Source organism: Xiphophorus maculatus, chromosome 21 (assembly GCF_002775205.1).
Source record: "Xiphophorus maculatus strain JP 163 A chromosome 21, X_maculatus-5.0-male, whole genome shotgun sequence".
Taxonomy (NCBI): domain Eukaryota; kingdom Metazoa; phylum Chordata; class Actinopteri; order Cyprinodontiformes; family Poeciliidae; genus Xiphophorus; species Xiphophorus maculatus.
The window spans coordinates 16269902-16292459 of record NC_036463.1 but is presented as its reverse complement, the minus strand read 5'-3'; the positions used below and the strand labels follow the sequence as shown (position 1 = coordinate 16292459).

General features: G+C 38.8%; 2 protein-coding genes across 3 annotated transcripts in view; both read right to left on the bottom strand.

Annotated features, from left to right (window-relative positions):
- LOC111606283 (sialoadhesin-like) overlaps window positions 1–22558 on the bottom strand; it is an 84593-nt gene that overhangs the window by 47323 nt on the left and 14712 nt on the right. The window lies entirely within an intron of this gene.
- Window positions 3974–22406, bottom strand: LOC102237362 (sterile alpha motif domain-containing protein 9-like). Of its 2 annotated transcripts, XR_002752010.1 has the most exons (7): window positions 22159–22406; window positions 18757–19398; window positions 15375–15657; window positions 10694–14583; window positions 10335–10427; window positions 4394–4439; window positions 3974–4118 (listed from the first exon to the last, which is right to left on the bottom strand). XR_002752010.1 is itself a non-coding variant. In XM_023326784.1 (4 exons), exons 2-4 carry the CDS (start codon window positions 19387–19389, stop codon window positions 10976–10978), a joined length of 4524 nt encoding a protein of 1507 aa, XP_023182552.1. In that variant the 5' UTR covers window positions 19390–19398; window positions 22159–22406; the 3' UTR covers window positions 10474–10975. The 2 variants fall into 2 exon arrangements, 1 of the variants encoding a protein (XP_023182552.1); XM_023326784.1 differs by lacking the exons at window positions 3974–4118; window positions 4394–4439; window positions 10335–10427 and having other exon boundaries at window positions 10474–14583.

Genomic DNA, 22558 nt, shown 5'->3' with positions numbered 1-22558 from the left:
CGCTCCTTCAGATCACTTCCAGAAACAACAATGCTGGGAGTCCAAGCAGAATCTGTGGTTTCAAACCAGACATGGCATAAAGTGAAACACAACACAAAGCACAATCTAGAATACTTGGACATTATACCTACAACTATAGGCAATTGTAGTTGTAGGTTTAACAGAATTTTTTTTTTTAATTCCATGAAACATTGCCTTTAATGACCCTTTACTTATTGACCTTTTGTCCACTCCGCCATGACAACAACCAATGTGCTCCTTTAAAGCTACTCAAAAAACAGACATCTGTAACCTTATATCACTTCTCTTTAGTTGACTTGACTTTAAAAATGGTCATAGGATGCTGTGTGGTCGGCTGCACAAACAGGCAAGGATGCAAAACAATCTTGTCACTTTATCTTATGACTTTTAGTGAGAAAAGATACGGCGGTGCTGAACAGTAGCCGTCATTCATAATGACTGTCAGCCCTCAGTGTAACCTCGGATTTGAGGTGAACACTTTACAAGGTAAGAAGACTAACATTCATATTCTTTATAAGTAAGTATGATTAGAAAGATATCAAATATCGCATTATGGGGGATGTACAAATTTAACCGTCAATAACCATGGAGACATGGTTTACCCTGAGCATATAGCCCCAGGAGTGACATTAAGGTCTTCCTCAGTCTGTCCTTGGATCACATCTCTCATCACGTGTCTGAAGAGGGGAAACAGTACAGCACTAATACTGTTTATAGTGGAGATGTTGTGCTGCTGACCTCGACTCGATACGTCGTGGGCAGAATAATTTGAAAACCTCCTCAATCCCACCACCATCCCTTCCATTGAGGAAGTGGAGGCTGGGGACTCTAGGTCGGGCTCTCCAATCTCTGGGGATGAGGTCACCAAAGAGGTTACAGAGCTCCTCGGTGGCAAAGCTCCAGGGGTGGATAAAATTCGCCTGGAGTTCCTTAAAGCTCTGGGTGTAGGATTGTGTTGGGTGACGCAACTCTGCAATATTGCATGGTCTTGGGGGGGGACAGTTCCCCTGGACTGGCAGACTGGAGAGGTGGTCCCCATGTTTAAAAAGCTCCAAGGAGTTTAAGTATCTTAGGATATTGTTCACGAAAGAGGGAAAAATTTAGCGGGAGATCAACAGAGGGATTGGAGCAGCGTCTGCAGCGAAGCAGAACTAGTTTGTTGTGGTGAAGAAAGAGCTCAGTCAAAAAGTGAAACTCTGGATTTTCCGGTCGATCTACGTTCCTACACTCATCTATGGTCATAAACTTTGGGTCATGACTGAAAGCATGAGGCCATGGACACAAGCGGCCGAAGTGAATTTTCTCCATAGGGTGTCTGGGCTCTCTCTTAGAGATAGGGTGAGAAGCTCAGTCATCTGGGAGGGACTCAGTAGAGTCGCTGCTTCTTCACATCGAGAGGAGCCAGTTGAGGTGGCTCGGGCATCTGATTAGGATGCCTCCTGGTTGCCTCTATGGTGAGATGTTCCGGGCATGACCCACTGGGAGGAGGCCCACAGGAAGACCCAGGACACGATAGAGGGACTATGTTTCTCGGCTGGCCTGGGAACACCTTGGGATTCCCCCGGAGGAGCTGGAACATGTGGCTGTGGAGAGGGAAGTCTGAACCTCCCTACTTAGGCTGCTACCCCCACAACCCAACCCTAGATAAGCGGAAGAAGATGTATGGATGGATGGATGGTGTGCACTACACTGCTGCTCTACTCTTAAGAGTAGATCGTGAGCTAGTGGTTTACATTTCTGTATGTATCCATTGAAGGTAGACCTTGTATTGACTCCTAACAGAGTCAGGAAGTCAATAAAATGAGTGAAGAATTGGTGTGATATGGTCATGTTTATACATTCTCATTAAGATTCTAGCTGCAAGGTGGAGTCTTCAAAAAATATTGCTTCTGGTATTCAAATCTACAACCAAATGGCAATGCTGCCAGTCCACAAGAGCTCTTTGGTGCTAAAAAATAAATAAAATGTGACTGAGTGGAATCTTCCAAGATACAAATGAAAATCAATCCCCAATCTGGAAAAAAGAAGGGACAAATGGCTGTAACACTATAAATGCTGGTTTCCTGTAAATAAATGAGACGTCTTGCATCTTGCAGGCATTGTTTGTGTGGTTTTTTTCTCTGCAAGGCATCAAATTAGTGATAAGCACTGTAGTGTTGGGACCAGAAGTTATTATCAGGAACTTAGCTGATAATAACTCCAGTCGAGGACAAACCTTTGCTGTTTTTAATATTGCACAACGTATTGAAGTTTCTTCATTAGATTAATGCATTGGAAACTGAAAGCGTCATCATTTTACATACGACCTAATCAACTAAAATAACTACGAGTAACAGTTTGTGAATTCAAGTAAAGTTAACAACCTCGATGAATTCAGCATTAGATTTAAATCAGAAGTGAATAAATGAAAGAGAAAACAGTAATATAGAATCTTGGTTGAAGGATCACTTGGCGTATAAACACTAGAATTAGTGATCGTTAAAATGAAGAACACAGGTGATAAGCTGACGTCCTCCAGCTGGAAGGGAGCAGCAGTATAGAGGAAATATTTACCAAATCAACCAAAATACTCAAAATATCAAAAGCAAAACAAAAAATGTTTGGAGAGTTATTGAAACTGAATTCTCTTACACTTTACACAAAATATTGCTTTTCTATGTGCTATTGACTTCAATACTAACTGTGTCATTATGCTTAGGGCGTTTTTAGGTTTTAGGTTTTGTAACCCCAAACAACTTTGTCGCTGGTAGAGTTGATAATATTGCAGTAAATATGTCATTATTTACATCAGTTTAGATTCTGTTTTGATTCATTTTTTTTTTATTCGGTTCATGTATCATATTTGTCTGCTTACAGTTTTTGTGGACAGTGCATATCTATATCTGATTTGCAATTTGTTTATGTCTGATATTTTATTTTGCTGACGTTTTCCTTGACCACACTATTTTACATTGCATGTGCAGCATTGGTTTTTGAATAATTCTGGTAATGTTTGCAAATTTGTGATTTTACAACATAACTACAGGTAAAATACTGTACATCACAGAGTATTACGAAACAGCTTTCTTACCTTTAAGTTTTAGCTCAACAAAATCATCACAATATGTTGCAGTCATCCCCAAGTTCTGAACTCTGAAGTAGTATTTGTCTTCATGACCTACTTCTGCCTCACCAAGTCGAGTGCTGCAGTTTCTACTTCTCATATCTCCAATCATTTCCATTCGATGGGTGTTAATTGACCCACTGCTGTTAAAAATAATTTCACTTGCTCCCGCAGCATATACCGCCCTATGTTTCATCCAGATTCCGTAAGTGGGTGCGCTGCTGTTAAATTCTGGCAAAGTATCAAATTTACATGGGATTTCCACACAAGATCCAAGCAGAGCTTCAATCTCACGGGGTGTAATGAGGTGGAGGTTTGGTAGAGCACCACCGCAATGAGCAAAAGCACCTGTAAAACAAATAAATTATGAAAATAATGTGGAGAAAGATCGTCCTGTTGAGAAAGCTCATGATCCACAAACTCCAGTTCATCTCCATGTTACGTGTGGATCCTTTGAACCATATCGGAATCAAATATTTCAGACCAGAAGTGATTTATGTGACGTCTCCAAATTAAAGGGAGTGAACAAACAAACTCACCTGGAAGAAAGAAGACAATCAGTAAAATGCTGACTATCAGGATGCTGTTAGACAGGTGACAGAGCTTCTTCATCTCTCTGACTGGAACAACCTAATGATGAGATTCATATTTTTAAGGAAGTCTCGTGATAAAAATCAGAGCATACATAATTAAAAAGCAGAAATTAAAAATTTTGAAATATTTAACGATTATTTCATATCATTAAAATAATTCTGCAACACAATTAAAGTCAGAAAACATACATAATGATAAATCAAATCAACACAGACTTACCAAAAGAACTGCAGCTGAATCAGATCCAGTTTAGATAAAAAAAGCCTGAATATATATTAGTTGATCAACAGCAGGTCAGACCACCACCTTCTGTGTTTCAAAGTAAATGTGATGGATATGTAACCTTTCTCTGTTCGTCGTAGGTCCATCAGGTTGACTTCACAACATACAATCAAGCTGGCTGTGTTCATCATATAAACAGTAAAAGTTGGTGGTTAATATCAGACCAGCAGTTTGTGTCACAAAGTCACAGACAGTAAAAACAGACGGGCTGACTGTGATGGTATAGTGGTATTTAAAATAAATTAACATAAAATATCTACATAGCTAACCCTTTCTATTAAATAAATGTCAATGTGCAATTTTACTAGACGGAGAATAAACACGTTTTCTATTTAAAAGCTAACACACAACTGGCAACTGAAATGTTACTTTGTATCAGAAATTGAAGCATACTTAACAAGAGAGAAGGTCAAGCTGGTGGTTAACATCAGTCCAGCCCCTATACATTAAATTAAAATACTATAAATAACCCAAATTGTTCCTAATGTACAGATGACATCAGGTAACAGTTGGAAAGTTAAAGATAGCTAAAATGTGCAATATTACTTATGAAAACAGCAAAAATATATAAAAACAATGGCAAAACATTAAACACTGCATATGATTAAATTTGTCTAAACTACATGTTAAAACATAGTACCTGTAATAAAAGCACAGAGCTAATCTTAATACATACCAGAGTTAAAGATGGTAAAAGGGGACTAGCCTACAGTTACTGGTTGTTATGGTAACTACTGGCTGTCAAGAGCAACAAAAGTTATATAGCAATAAATGTCAGGAGAAAATGATTTTATAGAAATAAAATGAATTTGAGGAATATATAAAAGAGTATATAAAGCCTAATTTCACAACTATAATTTTGAAATAAAACCTTTTTCTTGATGTATGAGGTTGAAGAAGAGTCAGTGAGCTGAATACATGTATTCCATTTATTAATACCAAAATACAGCTGGTCCATTTCTCATGCCACCTTTACGAGCTAGCAGGGAAAAAAAGGCATCAAGCAAAAGTTTGTAATTCCCTTTGTTAGCTTCTACCTAAGCTACGCCCCAAAGAGGGCGTTACCTAGTGTCTCATTTCCTTTAACTTTAGCTACGAGGGTGTTTCCTAACATGTCATTTTCTTAGACGTAAACACACACACAGACACACACACACACACACATGGTAGGACGTCTGGAAAATCAGAAAGGTAAAATCATAACAGCCTTTTAAATTGAAAAGAAACTTTCCAACATTTCTGTGATCCAGTAGCACTCAAACGGTTTTACAGAGAGTTGAGACCATAAAGCGTCTTAATCCAGTGTAAAGCCAGCTTTACATTGCTGACCAGTTAATAATAATAATAGTAGCTTTTTAAATTTGCTTTCTACGCTTATTTTATCATATATATATATGTATATGTGCATGTGTACTAGGGCTGTAACAATACCCTGAATGATTAGAGTACCTCGAATATTAAAATTCCTCGAGGAAAATGTATTCTCCTGGAACAGTCTATAATTTATGTTTTGTTATTTAGCGCACCGTGTTCTGGCTGGGGTATTGTTTGTGTTGAGCAGCGCTCTCACTTCCGCCTGAGTTGTTGATGAAAGATAAGTGTTAGCTCCCCCATGAAAACTGGACGTTTTCATGGGGATTTTATTGACTGATGACAATGTCCGGGGTTTTATCGTTTTTTTTCCAGCGGACCAATAAGCATCCTTAAATTGACTGGCAAGAAACCTAGAATGGGCTCTTTGCACCTACGGCGCTGACGTCACATCTGCATGAGCGAAATGCAGCTTTCTTGCTTCCGCTTTGAGTTACCATGACAGCTAGGAAAGACAAAGTTGTATTTCAGAAGCAAGTAAAGCAATAACATGAACATTGTTGTCTTCCAAATATAATGAGTGTTTAAGTTTTTATTGTGGGATTTCCTAGCGATCCTAAATTCAGAAGACGGTGGCTTCTAAATATTCGTCACGACAAGTTAAAGCTAACGCCACACAGCTAAATTTGCAGGCTGGTTACCTGAGCACACAGCCTGACCAACAAACCAGCTAACATCAGCATGCTATACTTGCATTATTCATTAACAGCAGAAAGTTTTAAAATCTCTGCAACGAGTAACTGCTAAACTTAACAGTTGTTCATTTTATAATAGTCATCAGTGGTCGATGAAGTATTAAATATAAAATTCCACTAACTAAATGTCATGTTTATGTCATAATTAAATATCAATGGTAAATAGTTGCTGTTTTTCTGTTTGAAAACTAAATAATTTCATTTGGATTATGTCATAATTTTTGTTTTTAAAAAAAATGAAATTACTGGGGCCATGTTGCTTTTTAAAAAATTTCTTATTGAGAAAGTTATTTATGTTTCCCAGTCATGCTCTCCCTCCAATGCCCTCTGTACAGTACAATCCAAGTCTCACATTACAATGTGCCCAGAGCACATTGTAATGTGGAGTCCAGAAGACATCCTAATCCACCTATCGATCTCCTTCTACATTTTCCCCTCATCCGTGAATAAGACACCAAGATAAACTCCTCCACATGGGGCAGGACCTCTTTCCTGAACCGGAGTAGGCACTCTTCCTCCCTTGGCTGCCATCTTACTGTGGTGGAGGGATTTAAGTGTCCCAATGATCCTTGGAGCTATGCTACATGCCCCGGACAGCATGTCACCCAAGGCAGACAGGTTGTAGATAAAGAACCAAAGTGCAGCCCAAAGAGCCCTTATGATGAGTACTATCAATGGAAGAGGAGACGTGGGTCCCTCTTACGTGGGTCCCCACCACTTGTGGGAGGGCCAATGCATTGTGGGATGGGTGTTACCTGTAACAGGGGACCTTGGCAGTCTGCACCTCGACTACAGAAATTGGATTACCCTGACACATAATTTAGTAGCATGCATGGAAGCAAGGAACTCTGGAGGATGTTGTTGATTCTGTCTTTACATTTTCTGCTAACCAATTGATAGACGGATTTATTTTTCAAATAAACATCAACGGTGGTGATAAAACAGTTTTTGACTGTTTTACTGCTCTGGTTTTACAACAGTGTTGTAACCTTTTTCAATTAATTTATCACTGCCATTCACTTCAGTTCAGTTTAATTAATCTATGTCAACTCAAGGCAAAAGAATAGAAAAATTTTAATAAAATTTTATTTCAGTCTTCTTAGATTTTTAATTATTCTTCTCTGTACCTCTCTTTTCAGCTGCTTATATTTGGTATTGAGATGGTAATTATTCAATGTCAAACAAACTCTACTTACTTACTTGCCTTTTAGTAAGTAAGCATACAGTCTTAATCTGAACTTCAAACATTGATTTCACAAATTCACCAAATGAAAAGCTTCTATAATTACACAGTAACATAGTCACAAAGCACTGTGTCAGATAAAATATAAACATAAAAATCACAGCACATAAAAAAATACAAACCTATATGCACATAGGTTTGTATTTTTTCATGTACTGCATTTGTGAATTATGAGACTGTTTTAGCTCCATATATATTAAGCATATTTTATCATTTCAAGTGCACAGTGACCTGTGCAGTTTGGTGGACACATTGTGGCTGTTCTGCATTTGATAAAGATGGCTATGCAACTTATGCATGCGCAAGAACATTTTTTTGCGGAGATCTGTATTTGTAGATGTTTGTGTTTAATTTAATTTCAATAAAAACTTGTTTCCCCTGTATGTTTTATTTTTAGAAAAACCTCTGTAATTAATTTCTTTTTATTTTTTTAAAGTTAGGCTATTTTAATAAAAGGATTAGTGCAAACATCTGCCAAAGCTTTTCATTATAAATAGAAAATTCTGATGAAGGAAGTGATATTCTTGTGATTTTGTCGTAGCATTGGAATGCTACCCTGGTGAAAAGTAAATATATTATGTTAAATTTTAGCATATTTGAGCATACTTGAAAATACTCCTAAGAAAACTTCTCACACCAGTGTTTATTGTATTTGGGGTTACTAATCACCTTGTCTTGTGCGATTCCCCTACTTAAATGGGCAGTAGAAAATTTCATTAATGTTCATCTCTTGAAGTACACTGTCCTTACACACACAACTTCTGGTCAGTTCCACAACCCTACGTACCTGAGTGATGATTCTGATGACTTGGATTTTTTGTCCTCCAGCGATGAGGAGGTTAATGTGTAATATTTGGGGGGGGGTTGTCTTTTAAGTAGTGTTAATCATTGATGTTTTTGGGCTAGTTTCCTAGCTTAGCTTTCCTATCCTGCTTTGCAGATTACAGAAATGTCTGTTTCACAAAAACAAATGCCTGTCCTTTCTGCATGTTCTAAATGTGCACTTTATATTTTGATTTTACATTTTATTTGATTTGGAAATGTTACGTTTTTTATATTTATAGTTGGAGTAGGGTATTTCATTGTTAAGAACTTGTTTTTCTTTTTCTTTCTCTTGTTTTTTTGTGACATTGGGTTTAAATTGCTCACAAATATACTATGTGATTCAGTATAAATGTCATAAAGTGCGGGTGGTGAGAGTGGTGAGGCAGACGCAGCGGACCCAGGTCAGATGAATTATGATGATTTTAATGATAAAGCACAGTCCAAACAACGAGCAGCAGGCACATCGACACACTGACCACGAATAGACCAGACATTGACAACGACCCGACGAGGAACAAGGAACACAGGTGGAGTTAAATACACGGGAGGGTAATCACAGAAATGAGACACACCTGGGAACAATCAAGGGGAGGACAGGACAACGAAGAGACTTAAGGACACAGAACACTCTAAATAAACAAAGAAAAACACAGATCCTGACAATAAATTGTCTTTGTAACTACTAACGGGGGGCATTTTCTACTAAGCTTGAATTTTTGTTTGACATTGATTTTATACTACATGTTTTTTTTGTATTATTTCTTGTTTTTTCTGAATTTCTTAAAGTATTGGTTTTAACTTTTGCATTACATCTTTTTATTGTTTCTTGATTTTTTTATGTCTTCAATGATTAGTATGATACCTCCACAATTGGGCTTCATCTGACATGCCCCCTTTTTACTCGATACACACCTCGATGCCTGGCTTCTGATAAGCCCATCACTAATACACACCTGCTAATATCAAAAGCCCTATGTAGGCACGCAGGTCAATCTCATCCATATTTTTCCAGTTTTCTCCATATTTTTGGGTTCTCCAGGATTGTTTCTTCAATGCCAGGTGTGATGAACAGGAGAAAGGGGGATAAAATGTCCTGGGCATGGGCAGCTGAATATCTTGTTGCTCCTGGAGTCATCTTTATGATGTTTCATACTACTGTTCATTCCTGATTGCTGCCTAAATCTGATGAGTACCATGCAATTTTGCCATTCTTTGACAAAAATATTTCTTCGACAGCTTAAAGGATTTCCCCTTCTTCTTCCTGTGGGTTGCATTCCTCCCCATCTTCCTCTTCAGATACATCTTCATCCTCTTATTCGTCCTGAGCTCCTGAAAGTATCTCGTCCAGGACTTGTTGGGCAGTGAAATGTCTACTCCTGGCTTCAGTTAGGAACCAACTAGTGGTAATTTGATTCAGGGTGGCTTTATATCTTCTGTACTGTATTAGTTTTTATTATGTCTGAGATTGTTTTTTGTTTTGGTTAGGAGCTTGTGTGAGGGGTTAGCTACATATCAAGAGTGCAGGTGCAGATGCATTTCAAATGCAAGTTCAATTCGTACATCAATCCAGTTTCTTTGTGTGTGTGTGTGTGTGTGGTGCCCGTGCGTGTATGTGTGTGTGTGTGTGTGTAATAGGATGTGTTTGTGAGTGGCCTTTGAACTTTTTTCTGGTGGTTAAATGCTTTTATAATTCATGGATCAAAAATGTCCCATAAGACAATCCTGGTTTACAGCCCACATGGAAAAATAAACAGAAATAAAATACTATTTTTTTTCTAATGATGGGGCCCCTTTAGAAAAAGTCATAAAATTTCAATTTTGAAAAAGATAGTTTAGGGTATGTTTTCCACATCTAAACTTGGTAGTGGGTTACTTTTGACTCCAGGGTTACAAGTAATGAAAAGGGCTGATAAGAACAGGTCACTTTGTCTCCAAGCTGACTGCTGTGAAATAGGATGATCTGTGTAAATACAATAAAACACTCTCTAATAATCCAGTGTCCATAGTACTCATAACCTTCATACCGTACTGGCATTGCTTTTAAATAGTATTAATACCTTTTGTGTACATTAGCAAATGTAAAAGGGATTTATTTCAACAAAATAATTCCAGAATACGAGTCATTTTTAAAATGTATTTCTACTTTCAGCCTTATTAACCTGTAATCTTTAGATACGATGTTTCAATGTTCTTTACTCACTTCTTCCTGTTCATGAAACATTTGAAACTCCAGAGGAGTGGTCATTTCTTTTGGAGAAGCTTTGGCTCTTTGCTGCTGTTAGGTCTAAATGACCTAAACACAGACACAAAGAAGAGACAAGAGTCAAAATTTAGTTTTACCTGCAGGGAGAGCACAGCTGAAACCCAGTTACAGATTTCTGCCTATTCTCTGAAGCTTCAACTGAGTCTTGCCCTGCTTTTATTAGAATTAGGAACACCCTAGTTACATGACAGTGTGCAGCCCTGAAGGGAGGGGGAGCAGAAAACAGCTGCACACTCACATGAACACAACTCATTCATACAATCTTCAAAAGCATATTTCATAAGATAAGACTATACTGTAGGTTTGCAGTTCCTCTGGGCAATCAACGCCGGAATGTCTCGTTCATGGTATCCTTCTTTTTCACTCCTCTGCAGGCCGCTTCCAGAGTTTCTGCAAACACTTCAAAACACTCAAAGCACTTCAAAACACTCAAAGCACATCATTAAAATTTAAATGCAAAAGTTAAAAAAATATATGATATTATAACATAAATATAAAGCCAATAAATGATAATTAAGTATAAAATCCTTCCAACAGCTGCCTATCCAGGTTCAGTTTGTAGATGCCTGATCTCATCTCTAATTTTCATACTTGATATTGTATGCAAGGGGTCCATTAATGGAAAACCCAATGTAGAAAGAGACTTTTTCAGTGCTGCATCCACTTCTGATTCCACTGATGCGAGCTGGACGCACCAGGATTTTCTGTTTGCCGTAGTTAGCGAAGACCTGCCCCTGCACCACAGTTCCCCTCACCCTGTAGAGGCGGCTGATGATGGCTTCTTCCCTAAATATTTCTCCACTCCACCAAAGTTGGGCCAGATCATCCCGATGCATCTTGAACAGAAAACTCTTATCCAGCGAAGGTTTTGAAACCAGTCTCTTCAGTCCTTCTTCTTTGCCCAGGTAGAAGTAGGCGACAGTGCTCCTCTTTTGAAACTTGGACAGATACTTGTGGGAAGACTTTCGAATAGCTGTCACAAATTTGGTTATGTCGCTGTTTTCGTCTGTAGGACTTGGCCAGAATAACAGGAGAGCCAGAAAAAACGGATCTGGGACCGGATGGTGAAGGCCTACATCCTGGAGAACCTCTTGAAGCAGATTGCAGAGCTCTGTGTACTTCTTCACATGTTTAGAGTTTGCCTTTAGGTTGTAGAGGACGATGTTGGACATAATATAATTGATTTTTGTTTTACAATGTTTCTCATTGTTTAGCAGTAAAAATGCGTAGCATTCTGTTATCTGCTCCATCTGCTCTGCAGGCTCGTCCAGGTACTGAAGGATTCCCGAGAAGGTATCTGCTTGGTTTCTCTCCAGGAACCGTTTACATTCTTCAATGTCCAATTTCAGGCTGAGATTAGCTTTATTTTCCTGTTCCTTTCTCCTTTCACCTGGTGTCACACAAAAAAGGTCCACATATTTCTTGAAATGTTCAGTCACTATTCTGTGATTCAATGTGTCCAGTTCTGAGTTCTGCTTGATGTAGGTGAAGTAAGAGTTCAGAATATCAAAAACCTGTTTGACTTCAGATTTCAGCTTGAGCAGAAACGATTGATGCTCCCTGATGATCTCAGTATACCTGGTGTTGGCATCGCTGTTCTCTCTGTAGACGTTGCTGACAGGGATCAATCCGCTGAGAAAACTTTGAAGGTAGTGTTTTTTTAATGGATTGTTTTTTTCAAAGAAAGGTACCTTGCTCAGAATCTCAAAGACCATGAAGCAGATTTCCAGAATGCTCACATAGCCTTTGATGTTGTAGGATTTTGTGGGACAATCCTCAGAGTCATCATCAGCAACTTCTTCTTCCAGTTCATTTTCCAGATCCGACAGTTCCTGAGCCCTTTGGAAAGCTTTCCAGGCATTTTTGGCGATTTCAATGTTTTTGTGCAGATCTTCTGGATTATGTGAAGTCTCCTGCTTTTCTCTCTCAATGTTACACCTCAGGTTACTTTTGTGGATCTGTCCAATTGTATCTAACGTGTAGGGGTTTTCTTTAATATTCTTAGCTTTCTCTGCCCATTTTATGGCCTCTGGGAAGTCCTGCACATTGATGTACAAATATCTAGCCAATGCCTGAGGAATGGATAAACTGGTCTGAAACCTAGAAGAGGCTTTCACAAAGATCTCTTGGACTGTTTTTCTCCCTTGCTGGTTGTGGATTTTATTGATGAGAGGAGAAAATGTTTCCCTTTCCTTTCCATCTTTCTTCAGCTGCCTTTCTATCAACATTTGCTGAATTGAGGACATCAGTTTTTGTTTAACAACCCTAATACTGAAGAACAGGTCATAATGGAGGATTTCCATAACAATGTCACTGACTTTCAGGTGATGACTTTTCTCCAGCTCCTCCAGACAGGCAGATGCTATTGCATGGTGAAGGATTCGGACTCCTTTGTATCCACCCCATTCGTCTACTGAGTCTATGATAATAAAGTTGGAATATGGCTTCATTCTATCCAAAACACTGTCTTCTTTCCAGCGAATCATTTTCATCTGGAAGAAATCCTCACACAGAGACAGAGAGATTTCAGACTTGGCAACGAATGTGTTGAGTAAGGCCAGAAAGGAAAAGAGTTTGGCCGTCTTGGTGCTGAACTCAAAGTTCTCTAGCGTGTTACGAGCAAGGTTTTCAGTGTACTTTTTGTCAAAGTTGTTTTTCATGAACATGAAGCTGTAAAAGTTCTCAGGTTTGTCGTGGGTTTCTTTGAGCTCTTTCAGTTTCTTTTCAAACTCTTTCTGCTCTTGTGCTGTCAGTTTGGCGGTCAGGAACTGGCTCTGGGTTTGACTGTGCTGTTTGTACTGCTCTACTGGGTTATGGGATCGGACACAGTTAAGCATGATAACTTTGCAGCTCTCAGCATCATCCAGATGAATGTTTGATAAATCCTCCACAGCTTGATGAATGCAGCTCAGCAGATCAAATGGGTTTTCTGTTTCCTTTGAGTCATCAACCAACAGCAGAACAGGGGATGGCTTCTCACTTTCCAGCTTCATTAGACATCGGACTTGGTTGGCCACCTCCGTCTTTGGGACTGTGTTGTCTTTCATAACAGCACACCTGAACTCCTGCCGGAGGTCCCACATCACATGCTTTACTAAGGTGGTTCCACCACATCCTGGGTCATGGAACAGAGTCAGCAGAACACAGGTGTTATTTGAATGTGTTCTCTGCCATCTGATCATTTTCTTCACATTTTCATACTTGTCCCTCTTGATAAACGGCTTTTCGACATCTTTGTCGCAGAAATAGAAGTTCCACCATCTAACTTTGGCTCCTCTGTAGAACTCCTCTTCAACTGTGATCCTGAAGTCCTGAAACTCTGAGCTGCTTTCATCATAGATGTTCTCGCACTGATTCAGACACAAAACATCCAAAGCTGTCAGGAGATCCTCATCCTTCGGTTTCAGGACGACAGCACTGGAGCCAGAGGACGGAAGCAGCCTGGTTGAGGACAGAGTCATTGGACCCAGGCCCATTATAGTCCCATTGATCTCACTAAGAGTTAGCTCACTGATAGACAAATCCTCAATGTCAAAGTCACACTTTTCCTTAACAAGTTTCCTCCATTTCACGTACGTACTTTGAGATTCACAAATGCTAATGATGTTCGTCTCATCAGTGTGTTTGAGGAAAGACTTGTAGGTATCAAAGACCGGATCTTTCTCTGTGTCCACAGAAGAGAGGAGAAGGAATATGACCAGACATCTTCCATGCAGAAAAACATCAGGTCTGCAGATGAAGCAAACCAGGTGCTCCACATCTTTGCAAGACTTCCTCAGCCAGTTCCTATAATCTAGCTCTTTGTTGCCATCAAGGTCATGTCTGCCATTACAGAAGACCCAACTGGTCTGCAGGTAGAGGTTCAGCTCCTTTATAACTGCCTCGGTCTGTGCCTGAAATTGTGCTGGTAAATGCAGATTAGCCACCCTGGACTCTCTGTAGGAATGACATAGTCCACCTGCAACTACAGAGTTCGGGTCAAAGTCCAACACACAGAATAGTTTCAGCTTACTTAGAAAGTTCAGGTACTGAATTTGTTCTGGACTGCTTTTGTTAACAGCAATAACAAATCTGTTGTAGCTGTCCAGGGAGTTTCCACCACAAGTTAATAGCAACTTTAGTTTATCGCCTTGGTTAGCTTCTTTGTTTGTCACGGCTCTGGAAAGACACGGCTGCTCTTGTAGACCTAGAAAATCAGAAAAAGAAACAGAAACCTTTAGAGATGATCGACTAATGAAGATTTTACAATAAGAACAATAAAACTCTGTAAAAATGAGTCCAGCATTTTGTTATAATAAAAGTAGAGACATTTTTTCCCTTGAGGCTGCTACACTGGTTGTCAGCCCTCTGATCACCAGCAGGCAAGTTGGGTGAATAGTCTTGCCCAAGGACAGTTACAGAGGCCATCAGAGCAGGGATCGAACCTGCAACCTACCAATTGTAGGACAAATTCCTATCACCGTCGCCACCATCACCTTATTAGCTTATTACCAGATCAATGTCCATCACCAGAACCTAATGGGTCAAACCTTCAAATGTAGTCAGAGGCTGTCGTGATTTCTCATTAACATATGCAAGTCACATTGCTTCTATAGCGCCAATTCACAACAAATGTCAACTCAAGGCTCTTCACAAAAATTATTCAATCACATCCATTCCAGTTGATCCCAGTTATCAATCAGTTCAATAAACTTAGTTAATTTTTCAAAGGAGATTATAAAGTTTCTAAGGCAACCCTGCAGAGCATCGAATCGTTGACTTGTAGCATCTCTCCTCCTGAGCAGGAGGGAGCAACAATCCCTTGCGTTGTGTCATTGACTTAACTGTAATTATCATACTGAGCATACATGTAGCAACAGTGGAGAGGAAACACTTCTCTTTACCAGGAAAAAAAAACTCCAGCAGAACCAGAACAAGAACCTTGCTCAGTACCAGTGACTGTCTGAAAATAAATTTTGCATTAGCTTCCTTTCTTACCCATTTTCCTTTCCAGACACAAAGCAAGTTCCCGCTGGCCAATTTCTCTAAAAACGTTTATTGTGACCAATAAAGCTTCCTGATTGCCGTAGTGACTAGTCAGTAACTGGGCAGTGTCCAGTGTGTCTTTGCCTTCCAGTTTCCCCCGACGAACTGCTTTAGTCTTAGATTTTGTATATGCAGATAAATGGAAATGAAACTTCTTCAAGTCGTCTTTTAGAAGGTCATCTAAGAAGTCCTTGATCACCATGGTGGTCTTTGATGTCTCTGGTTGGGATTTAACCTGCAGAGAAATGGAGGTAAAAACTCAGAGTATGGTATTCATATATCTGAATTAGCATCAACGTGTTTTGGCAGCTAAGGTCTGGTTGCCCTGCAGGATCAGGGTCAGGTCGGGTCAGGGTGTTTTTACACCTGAGGTGTTTGAACCAATCAGCTTGCAACTCACAGTAAGAAAAAGAAAGTACAGGCAGGAGTTAATGTTAACAAGGTGCTCCTTCCCACCTTCTCCTCTCCCAAAGTCACCCATGGAGTCGTATGGCTGAACTCTAAAGGGTTTGCTCTTAGATAATACATCCTACCTGTGAAAGTTTTGTTTCATGTGTTTTATATCATCAAAGGTAAGTTTTATTTAATTTATTTTTTACCTTGCTTTCATTAAGCTGCTGTGTTACTTCATATTTTTACTTTACATGACAGGAAGCTTTTAAATATATTTATAAATGGCTTTAGTTTGCTGTCTGCAATTAGTCTTGTACTTCACTCAACCCAGAGCAGAAATTAGAACAAACTTGGATATCTAGAGAAACTACTCATTACCTTAGATCAACATTTAGCATTCAACTTTTTATACTTTTATTTTTCTCTTGCTTTTCTTTAATTTTGTTTGTATTTTCTCCAGCTAGTGTAAAGCACTTCGAATTCATTTGTTGAAAATGTGCTATATAAATAAAATTACCTTGCCCCCCCATTAGAAGGTGGGTACACTGTGGTCATAAAGGGATAGACATGGTCAGCACCAATACTCAGGTAAGCTGTGGGGTAACTTGAAACGATGCTCAATTAGTACTAATGGGGCCAAAGTGTGCCCCTCAGGGAAGGACAATGGGAAGGAATATCGCTCTTATAAACATGTAATTACTAAATTCACAAAACCCTCACTGTGTATCCCTCAGAAAAATGAACCCATTTAAATAAAGAAATCCCTCCATGGGTGGAAGTCATAATAATGCCAAAATAGTAATTTTTTGCCAGGACTTTTTAGAGAAAGGGTTCATTTTATAGAGTTAATATCGATGCTGTAAGTGGTCCGGTGTGCAGCGGTGGTACAAGCACTTTTAAATCGCACTTGTCAATATTCCCGTTGTTATAACAGGTTTACGTCAGTCTGCCTTTACTGATACATTTCCCAACAGCAATGCATCACAGAAGAACAAAACTAAGAAACAGGAGAACTGGGACCTAAAATGGAGCAACAAACTAGATGTGAATCAGGATATGAAAACAGAGAATCTGATGCTGATTCATGCTGAGCAGTGAAAATTCAAGAGCTCATTTGAGTGGCAGATCATGTGAAGCACATGGTGATTAGGTGGTGCAGCAGATGAATGGCATGATGAGGGAAGATAGTGAGCGTCAATACAAATGGTAAAATAAAACTAATAACTGGTGAGCAACTAAAGAGGACATAACAATAAACCAAGAGAGGATAATACTAATCAAAGGAAATTAAATGGAAATGCACAAAGAACAAAATACAAGAATAAACTAAGAAACTAAAGTAAATACAGGGGAATAAAGTTGTATGGCAAGATCTTTCAAGCAATAAGTAATACAGGAGTCTGTATGGCAAGAACAAACAGACACTGTTTTCAGATAAAAGGTAAAATAATATTATTGAATTGCCATGGGTTTGTTGAGATCATACCTAGTACTAAGAATAAATATATTTTACAGACCATAATGGTAAGAAACTTATCACTTATGTTTTTAATTAGATATTATTTTATATATTTATTCAGTATTATTGTTCATGTCAGTGTTAATGTCATGAGGAGGTTAAATTACTCCATGACACTTTCAATTTAACTCATTAGGATTGGATTAAGAACCAGCTTTATTCCTTGGAATTTCTGTACAGTAAAAATATTAATCTATAAATCAATAGACAGGTCTATTGAAAAATATCATTCATGTTTCTGTTCCAAATAGAAAAGGAAGAGGAACAACGGTAGCCCCAGGCTGACAAACCACTCCTGCTTCAGCTGTTTCCCTGGAACCCAGGGGACCTAGGTCTATTGAATAATACCATCCCTGTTTCTGTTCCATATCTGTACAGCATTAAAAGAATCACTAACTTTTTTCCACTGAAAGTGCTAGTTTGCACAGTAAATGCCATGTGGGTGAAATTTTATGGATGATACTCTAATGTCCCATTCTCCTGAAGGCAGTACAGAGCTGCATCACTATAAACTGACAGAAACACTGAAGAGCAGAAGAGTTATGATTGCTGTAAAAACTTTTAAAGAATCTGCTCCATGTTTAATTTCCTCTGAACCTCAAAGGAAATTAATCTCCAGCCCTTCTCTAACTGAGGTTCTTATTTAAAAAATATTACTTTATCACTGTGCGAGATGGTTTCAAAGTCGGCCTGCCATCAGCTGAAAAACATTTCCAGGATCAGAGGACTGATGTTTAAGCATCAGAAAGACTGATGCTGAAACATCAGTTTATCTTTTGTGACATTGCTTTCTGCAGCAACATCTTCACAGGTCTGACTAACAAATCAATGGTCCAGCTGCAGTTGATCCAGTGCGCTGCTGCTGGAGTTCTGACTAATACCAGGAAGAGAGAGTACATCACCTACTGTACTGTACTGTAGTTCTACAGTCCATCACTGAGAGAAGAGACTTTAAAACTATTGCTGGTAGTTTAGAAATTACTGAGCGGATTAAAGTTCTGCTGCTGCTGGATCAACCTGCTGGTTCCGGTTCTGGTCTCCACCAGAACCAGAACCGAAGCTGGAGAAACAGCATTCAGCTTCTATACACCACAGATCTGGAACAATCTTCCAGAAAACTGCAAAAGTGCTGAAATATTGAGTTCCTTTACGATTACAACCCCTTAGTTTGGGTAGAGTTGACTAATAATAAATTAAACATTGATCAAAATATTTTATATGAATTTGCTTGATTATTTTGATGATGGTATTTGGCAACATGTAATGTCCATCGCTTGTTTCATAATCGATGACTGTATGAGTCACCGGACTAGCCTATACTCTCCAGAGCTCAGAAAGGGGGTGGAGCCTCAACATGCTTTATTTTTTGTTATCTTAACGTTTAGCTAAATGTGAATGACAATGTGCTGTTAGTAATCTTACCATAGCAGCTTGATGCTCTGCTCCCAAAGGTTCTGTTCTGTTCTCTCCAGTCTTTTTTGAAATCATTTCAGGGTCACCTTGTGGTTCAGGTTGGCTCAGAGTGCGAAGCAGATTCTTCTCAGGCTGAGCCTGTTCATCTTCGTCTCTCTGGTCCGGACTAGTCTGCAGGGTTGGTTCTGGCATGTGGTTCAGCTTCTTCAGTTCTGCTAGGATCTTCACAGCAGGGCCACTTTTCACATTCAGGTCCAGGAAGTCCTGCTTCCTGAAGCAGACCAGGCAGTCCCCAGAAACATCCTGGTCTAGAAGCAGTTCTACATACTTGATATAGATCTTCAGGTGGTCCAGTAACCAGCAGCTCACCTGCTGCTTGGTCCAGGCCTCCACATATGCAGGACATTCTGACCGATGCGCTGAAGCTTCAGTCAGGCTTTTCAGGTGACTCGCGATCTTCACAGCAGGACCATGTTTGATCCCTAAATCCAAAATGTCCAACTTTCTGAAGGAGACTAAATATTCTCCTGATACTTCCTCCTGAATGAATATGTCGGCACAAGCCGTAGAAACTTTGACTTCTGTCCTGAGCCAGTGGTGAACATCTGCTGTGGTCCATTCCTCAACTCTGGATTGGCTCATTTTGATCCACTGATGGAACAAAGAAAAGCTTCATGAGAGTGAGGCAGCAGACTCATCATGATAAGAAAAATAGAAACACAAACAGGAGCATAGTTACAATACACAACACCAAGCACTGTTTAGATCATACAAACAAATCAGTGAGGTTGGTTAAAATTTAACACTAAATATTTTAGCTGAAGCATGACCATATTTCAGACAGGAAAGATTTATTTTGATTCAAATGGTTTAGTACTTTTTGAAGCTCATTCCAGTGCTTTGCTATATATGATGATTACATTTTGTGAATATTGAGCTTTAGGCTGAGCTACTTGGAGTCATAGAAGATTTAATATACATTAAAACCTTTGTTGTATTAATTATGACCAGCCTACAGTGATGTGAAAGGAGCCATTAGTTATTAAAGGTAAAGGGTAGTGCTTAACATCAAGTTTCTACACTAAAAAAAAGAAAAGAATCCCACATTGACTCAAAGAAATATATTAATTGGTCACAAGTAACTCAACAAAGCTTATTAAAATTACTGTATTTAAGTTTACCTTGACTACTATTGAATAAATTAACTTGGATAAAGAATTTGATTGTCACCAATTGACACAATTTTTTAAAGCTGAAGTTGTTTTTTTAGTGTGTTATAGTCAACTGAAGAGATATAACATCACTGTAGTCAAACATGGAAATGATTGTCATTTCTAGCAGAGGAAGTGAGAGATGAACGCCTGCAATAAAGAAATACATTTCTGATTTCATCCTATTTACAGCTGTCCAGACAGAATCCCAGGTTTTTATATTCAGGACCATGCAGGGTTTCCCCCAGTGTATTACAAGGTTTACTTGCACCCCCCTAGCCAGGCTAAGCGTTGCTTGTTTATGTTTTTAGAAAAATAACAAAATAAATACATAAAAAAATAAGCCAGATTGCAAGCGTCTCTGTTGCTCTGAGCATTTCAGATTTATTCCTAAAAGATAATTTTATAGCTGATGCATTAAACAGCCATAAAGCTAGTACTGCTGGTACCTCTGCGCGTTGCCTCGCATAATGTCTGAAGTTAACCTCGACACGTGCCTCCTTTCACTCAAACTGGAGACAGACTGGCCTGTATGGATATTTACATCAAACTTCTGTATGTAAACAAAAACATGGAGGAGGTCTATATTTGTGAATCTCCTTATGATTACCGTAAGTCAGTGCCTCAAGGGCTATTAACATTACCGCACATCACTGCTGTGCGCAGTGCAGCGGATTTAGCTCGTCATGGTCCAAGGCTGTATGAGGCCTTGAGCATAATTTGACATAGTGGCCCCTCTTGCTGCTAAAACATCAGCATCTCCAACAGCTTCTGTGTTAGATTTAGTGAAATCTGGGAGAGGGGGAGTAGTTCAATTGGTTGAGTAGTCAGTTAAAGTGCTCAGCCAATTAAGTAATTGTAGTTTACTGAAATGTACTTGTGAACAAACAGAGATCAAACAGCATTACATTCTCAGCATCAGATTGTTGCTATGGTAACAAATCAATCTAACTATGAAGATTGTTCTTTGAATTTTTACGGAGCAAACTTGCCAACTCCTTAAAATCTTACATTTAATATTAGACAATTAAAAATATTTTAATTTATGTATGCTGAAACTATTAAATCAAATTCATCAGCATTGATAATTCCAATAAACAAATGTTACATTTATATATCTGTGGTCTGTGTTAAAATATTACCATTTACGGGGCACACGAAGTCCTGGGGAGTCTGATGGAGCCACTAACTTAATTAGAATTAAACAAAAGTGCAAATAATTGATATTCATTTTAATTGTAATTTTTTATTATTTGTTTCTAAGATTCTATCGTTATGGGTTTAAATAGCATTTCACTGACAATGTTTTCCAGTAACATATAATCAGCCAGTAATATTTTACATTTCCTGTCCAACATCTTTTAATACAAAAACACAGTGTACCACCGGCACCCCGACCACCTGGCTTAGCACGTTTTCTGGGGGAAACAATGAACATGATCAATACTTGGGCCAAATGCATAATGGATAGTGAGCCTAAAGCTGATCTATATAACTGATAAAGATCCTAAAAGAATCTCTGAGGCACACCAAAGCTAGCAGGTTGTAAAACAAGATCTCATGTTCGATACTTTGTTTTTTCTGAAAGATAGTTTTTGAACCAGCCAAGTGAGTTAATATTTCTATTAATTTCAGCTAATTTGGTGAGAGTAGAGTGATCAACTGTATCTATCACAAGATTTGTCCAGATTTCTAAAAACTGCAGAGGTTTATCGAAATCAGAGGTTACATCATTTAAGACTGTGAGAGTTGCTGCGATGCAGTCTAAGTCTAAATCTTAATAAGATTCTTTATCGGTGGTGTTAAATGTGCTGCTTGACGGTAAACACAGGAATCTACAATAATCCAGAGGAGTTGATATAAGAACATGGATCATTATTTCACAATGGTTTGAAGTGAGAAGATAAGTAGATGTTTTAAATACTGGTGTTATGGGGTTAACTAGTGGTGAGATTAACTGGTTGACACTAGAGGTGTGTCGATTTCCATGAGAAAGTGTATAATCGGTGATCACCGATCACAGTCTCTTGTTGCCGATCACGCAAATCGATCACCTGTTTCTCACTTCGTAGTCTGTGTATGCAGCTGATCTCCTCTTTCCTTCACACAGATGAAAAAAGGCTCAACTCCAGTTCCCCTTTCCACTGACCCATGTCCAATAAAATAAAATATTTGAAAACACAATTTAACACATCGTTACCTGTTAGAAGATGGTCGCTGCAAACTCTGGCATTGTTAGTTTCCGCACCTCCTGTTTTTAGCCCTAGCTCCACTTTTCTCCTCTTTCTTCTGTGTTTTTAATTTAAATTTACTCCCTTGCGACCAACTACCTCTACGTTTATCTTCCTCTCTATTAGAATGGTTAAAACAACGACTCAAACTTTAGGCAATTTGAAGCTGGTTCAACAGAAACAAACGGGCTGCATTTACTTCCTGACCCCGAGCTGCATTGTGTGACGTCAGTGCTACGTCATTTGCAACCCAACAATTGCCTTGTTTATTTCCTGGTTCGGTAAAAGGGTACTAAAAAGCCACCCCTACAGAAAGTACAGAAATTATTCTGCTACAACAGAATATTGAAAACCATGTTTGTGATTTGT

Excerpts from the sequence above, each read along its gene's own strand:
- LOC102237362 (XM_023326784.1), bottom strand. The coding sequence starts at position 19,389 with ATGAGCCAATCCAGAGTTGAGGAATGGACCACAGCAGATGTTCACCAC. Across the intron at positions 15,658-18,756 it reads CAGAGCATCAAGCTGCTATG|GTTAAATCCCAACCAGAGAC; the intron begins GTAAGATTACTA and ends ATTTCTCTGCAG. Across the intron at positions 14,584-15,374 it reads GTGTCTGGAAAGGAAAATGG|GTCTACAAGAGCAGCCGTGT; the intron begins GTAAGAAAGGAA and ends CTGATTTTCTAG.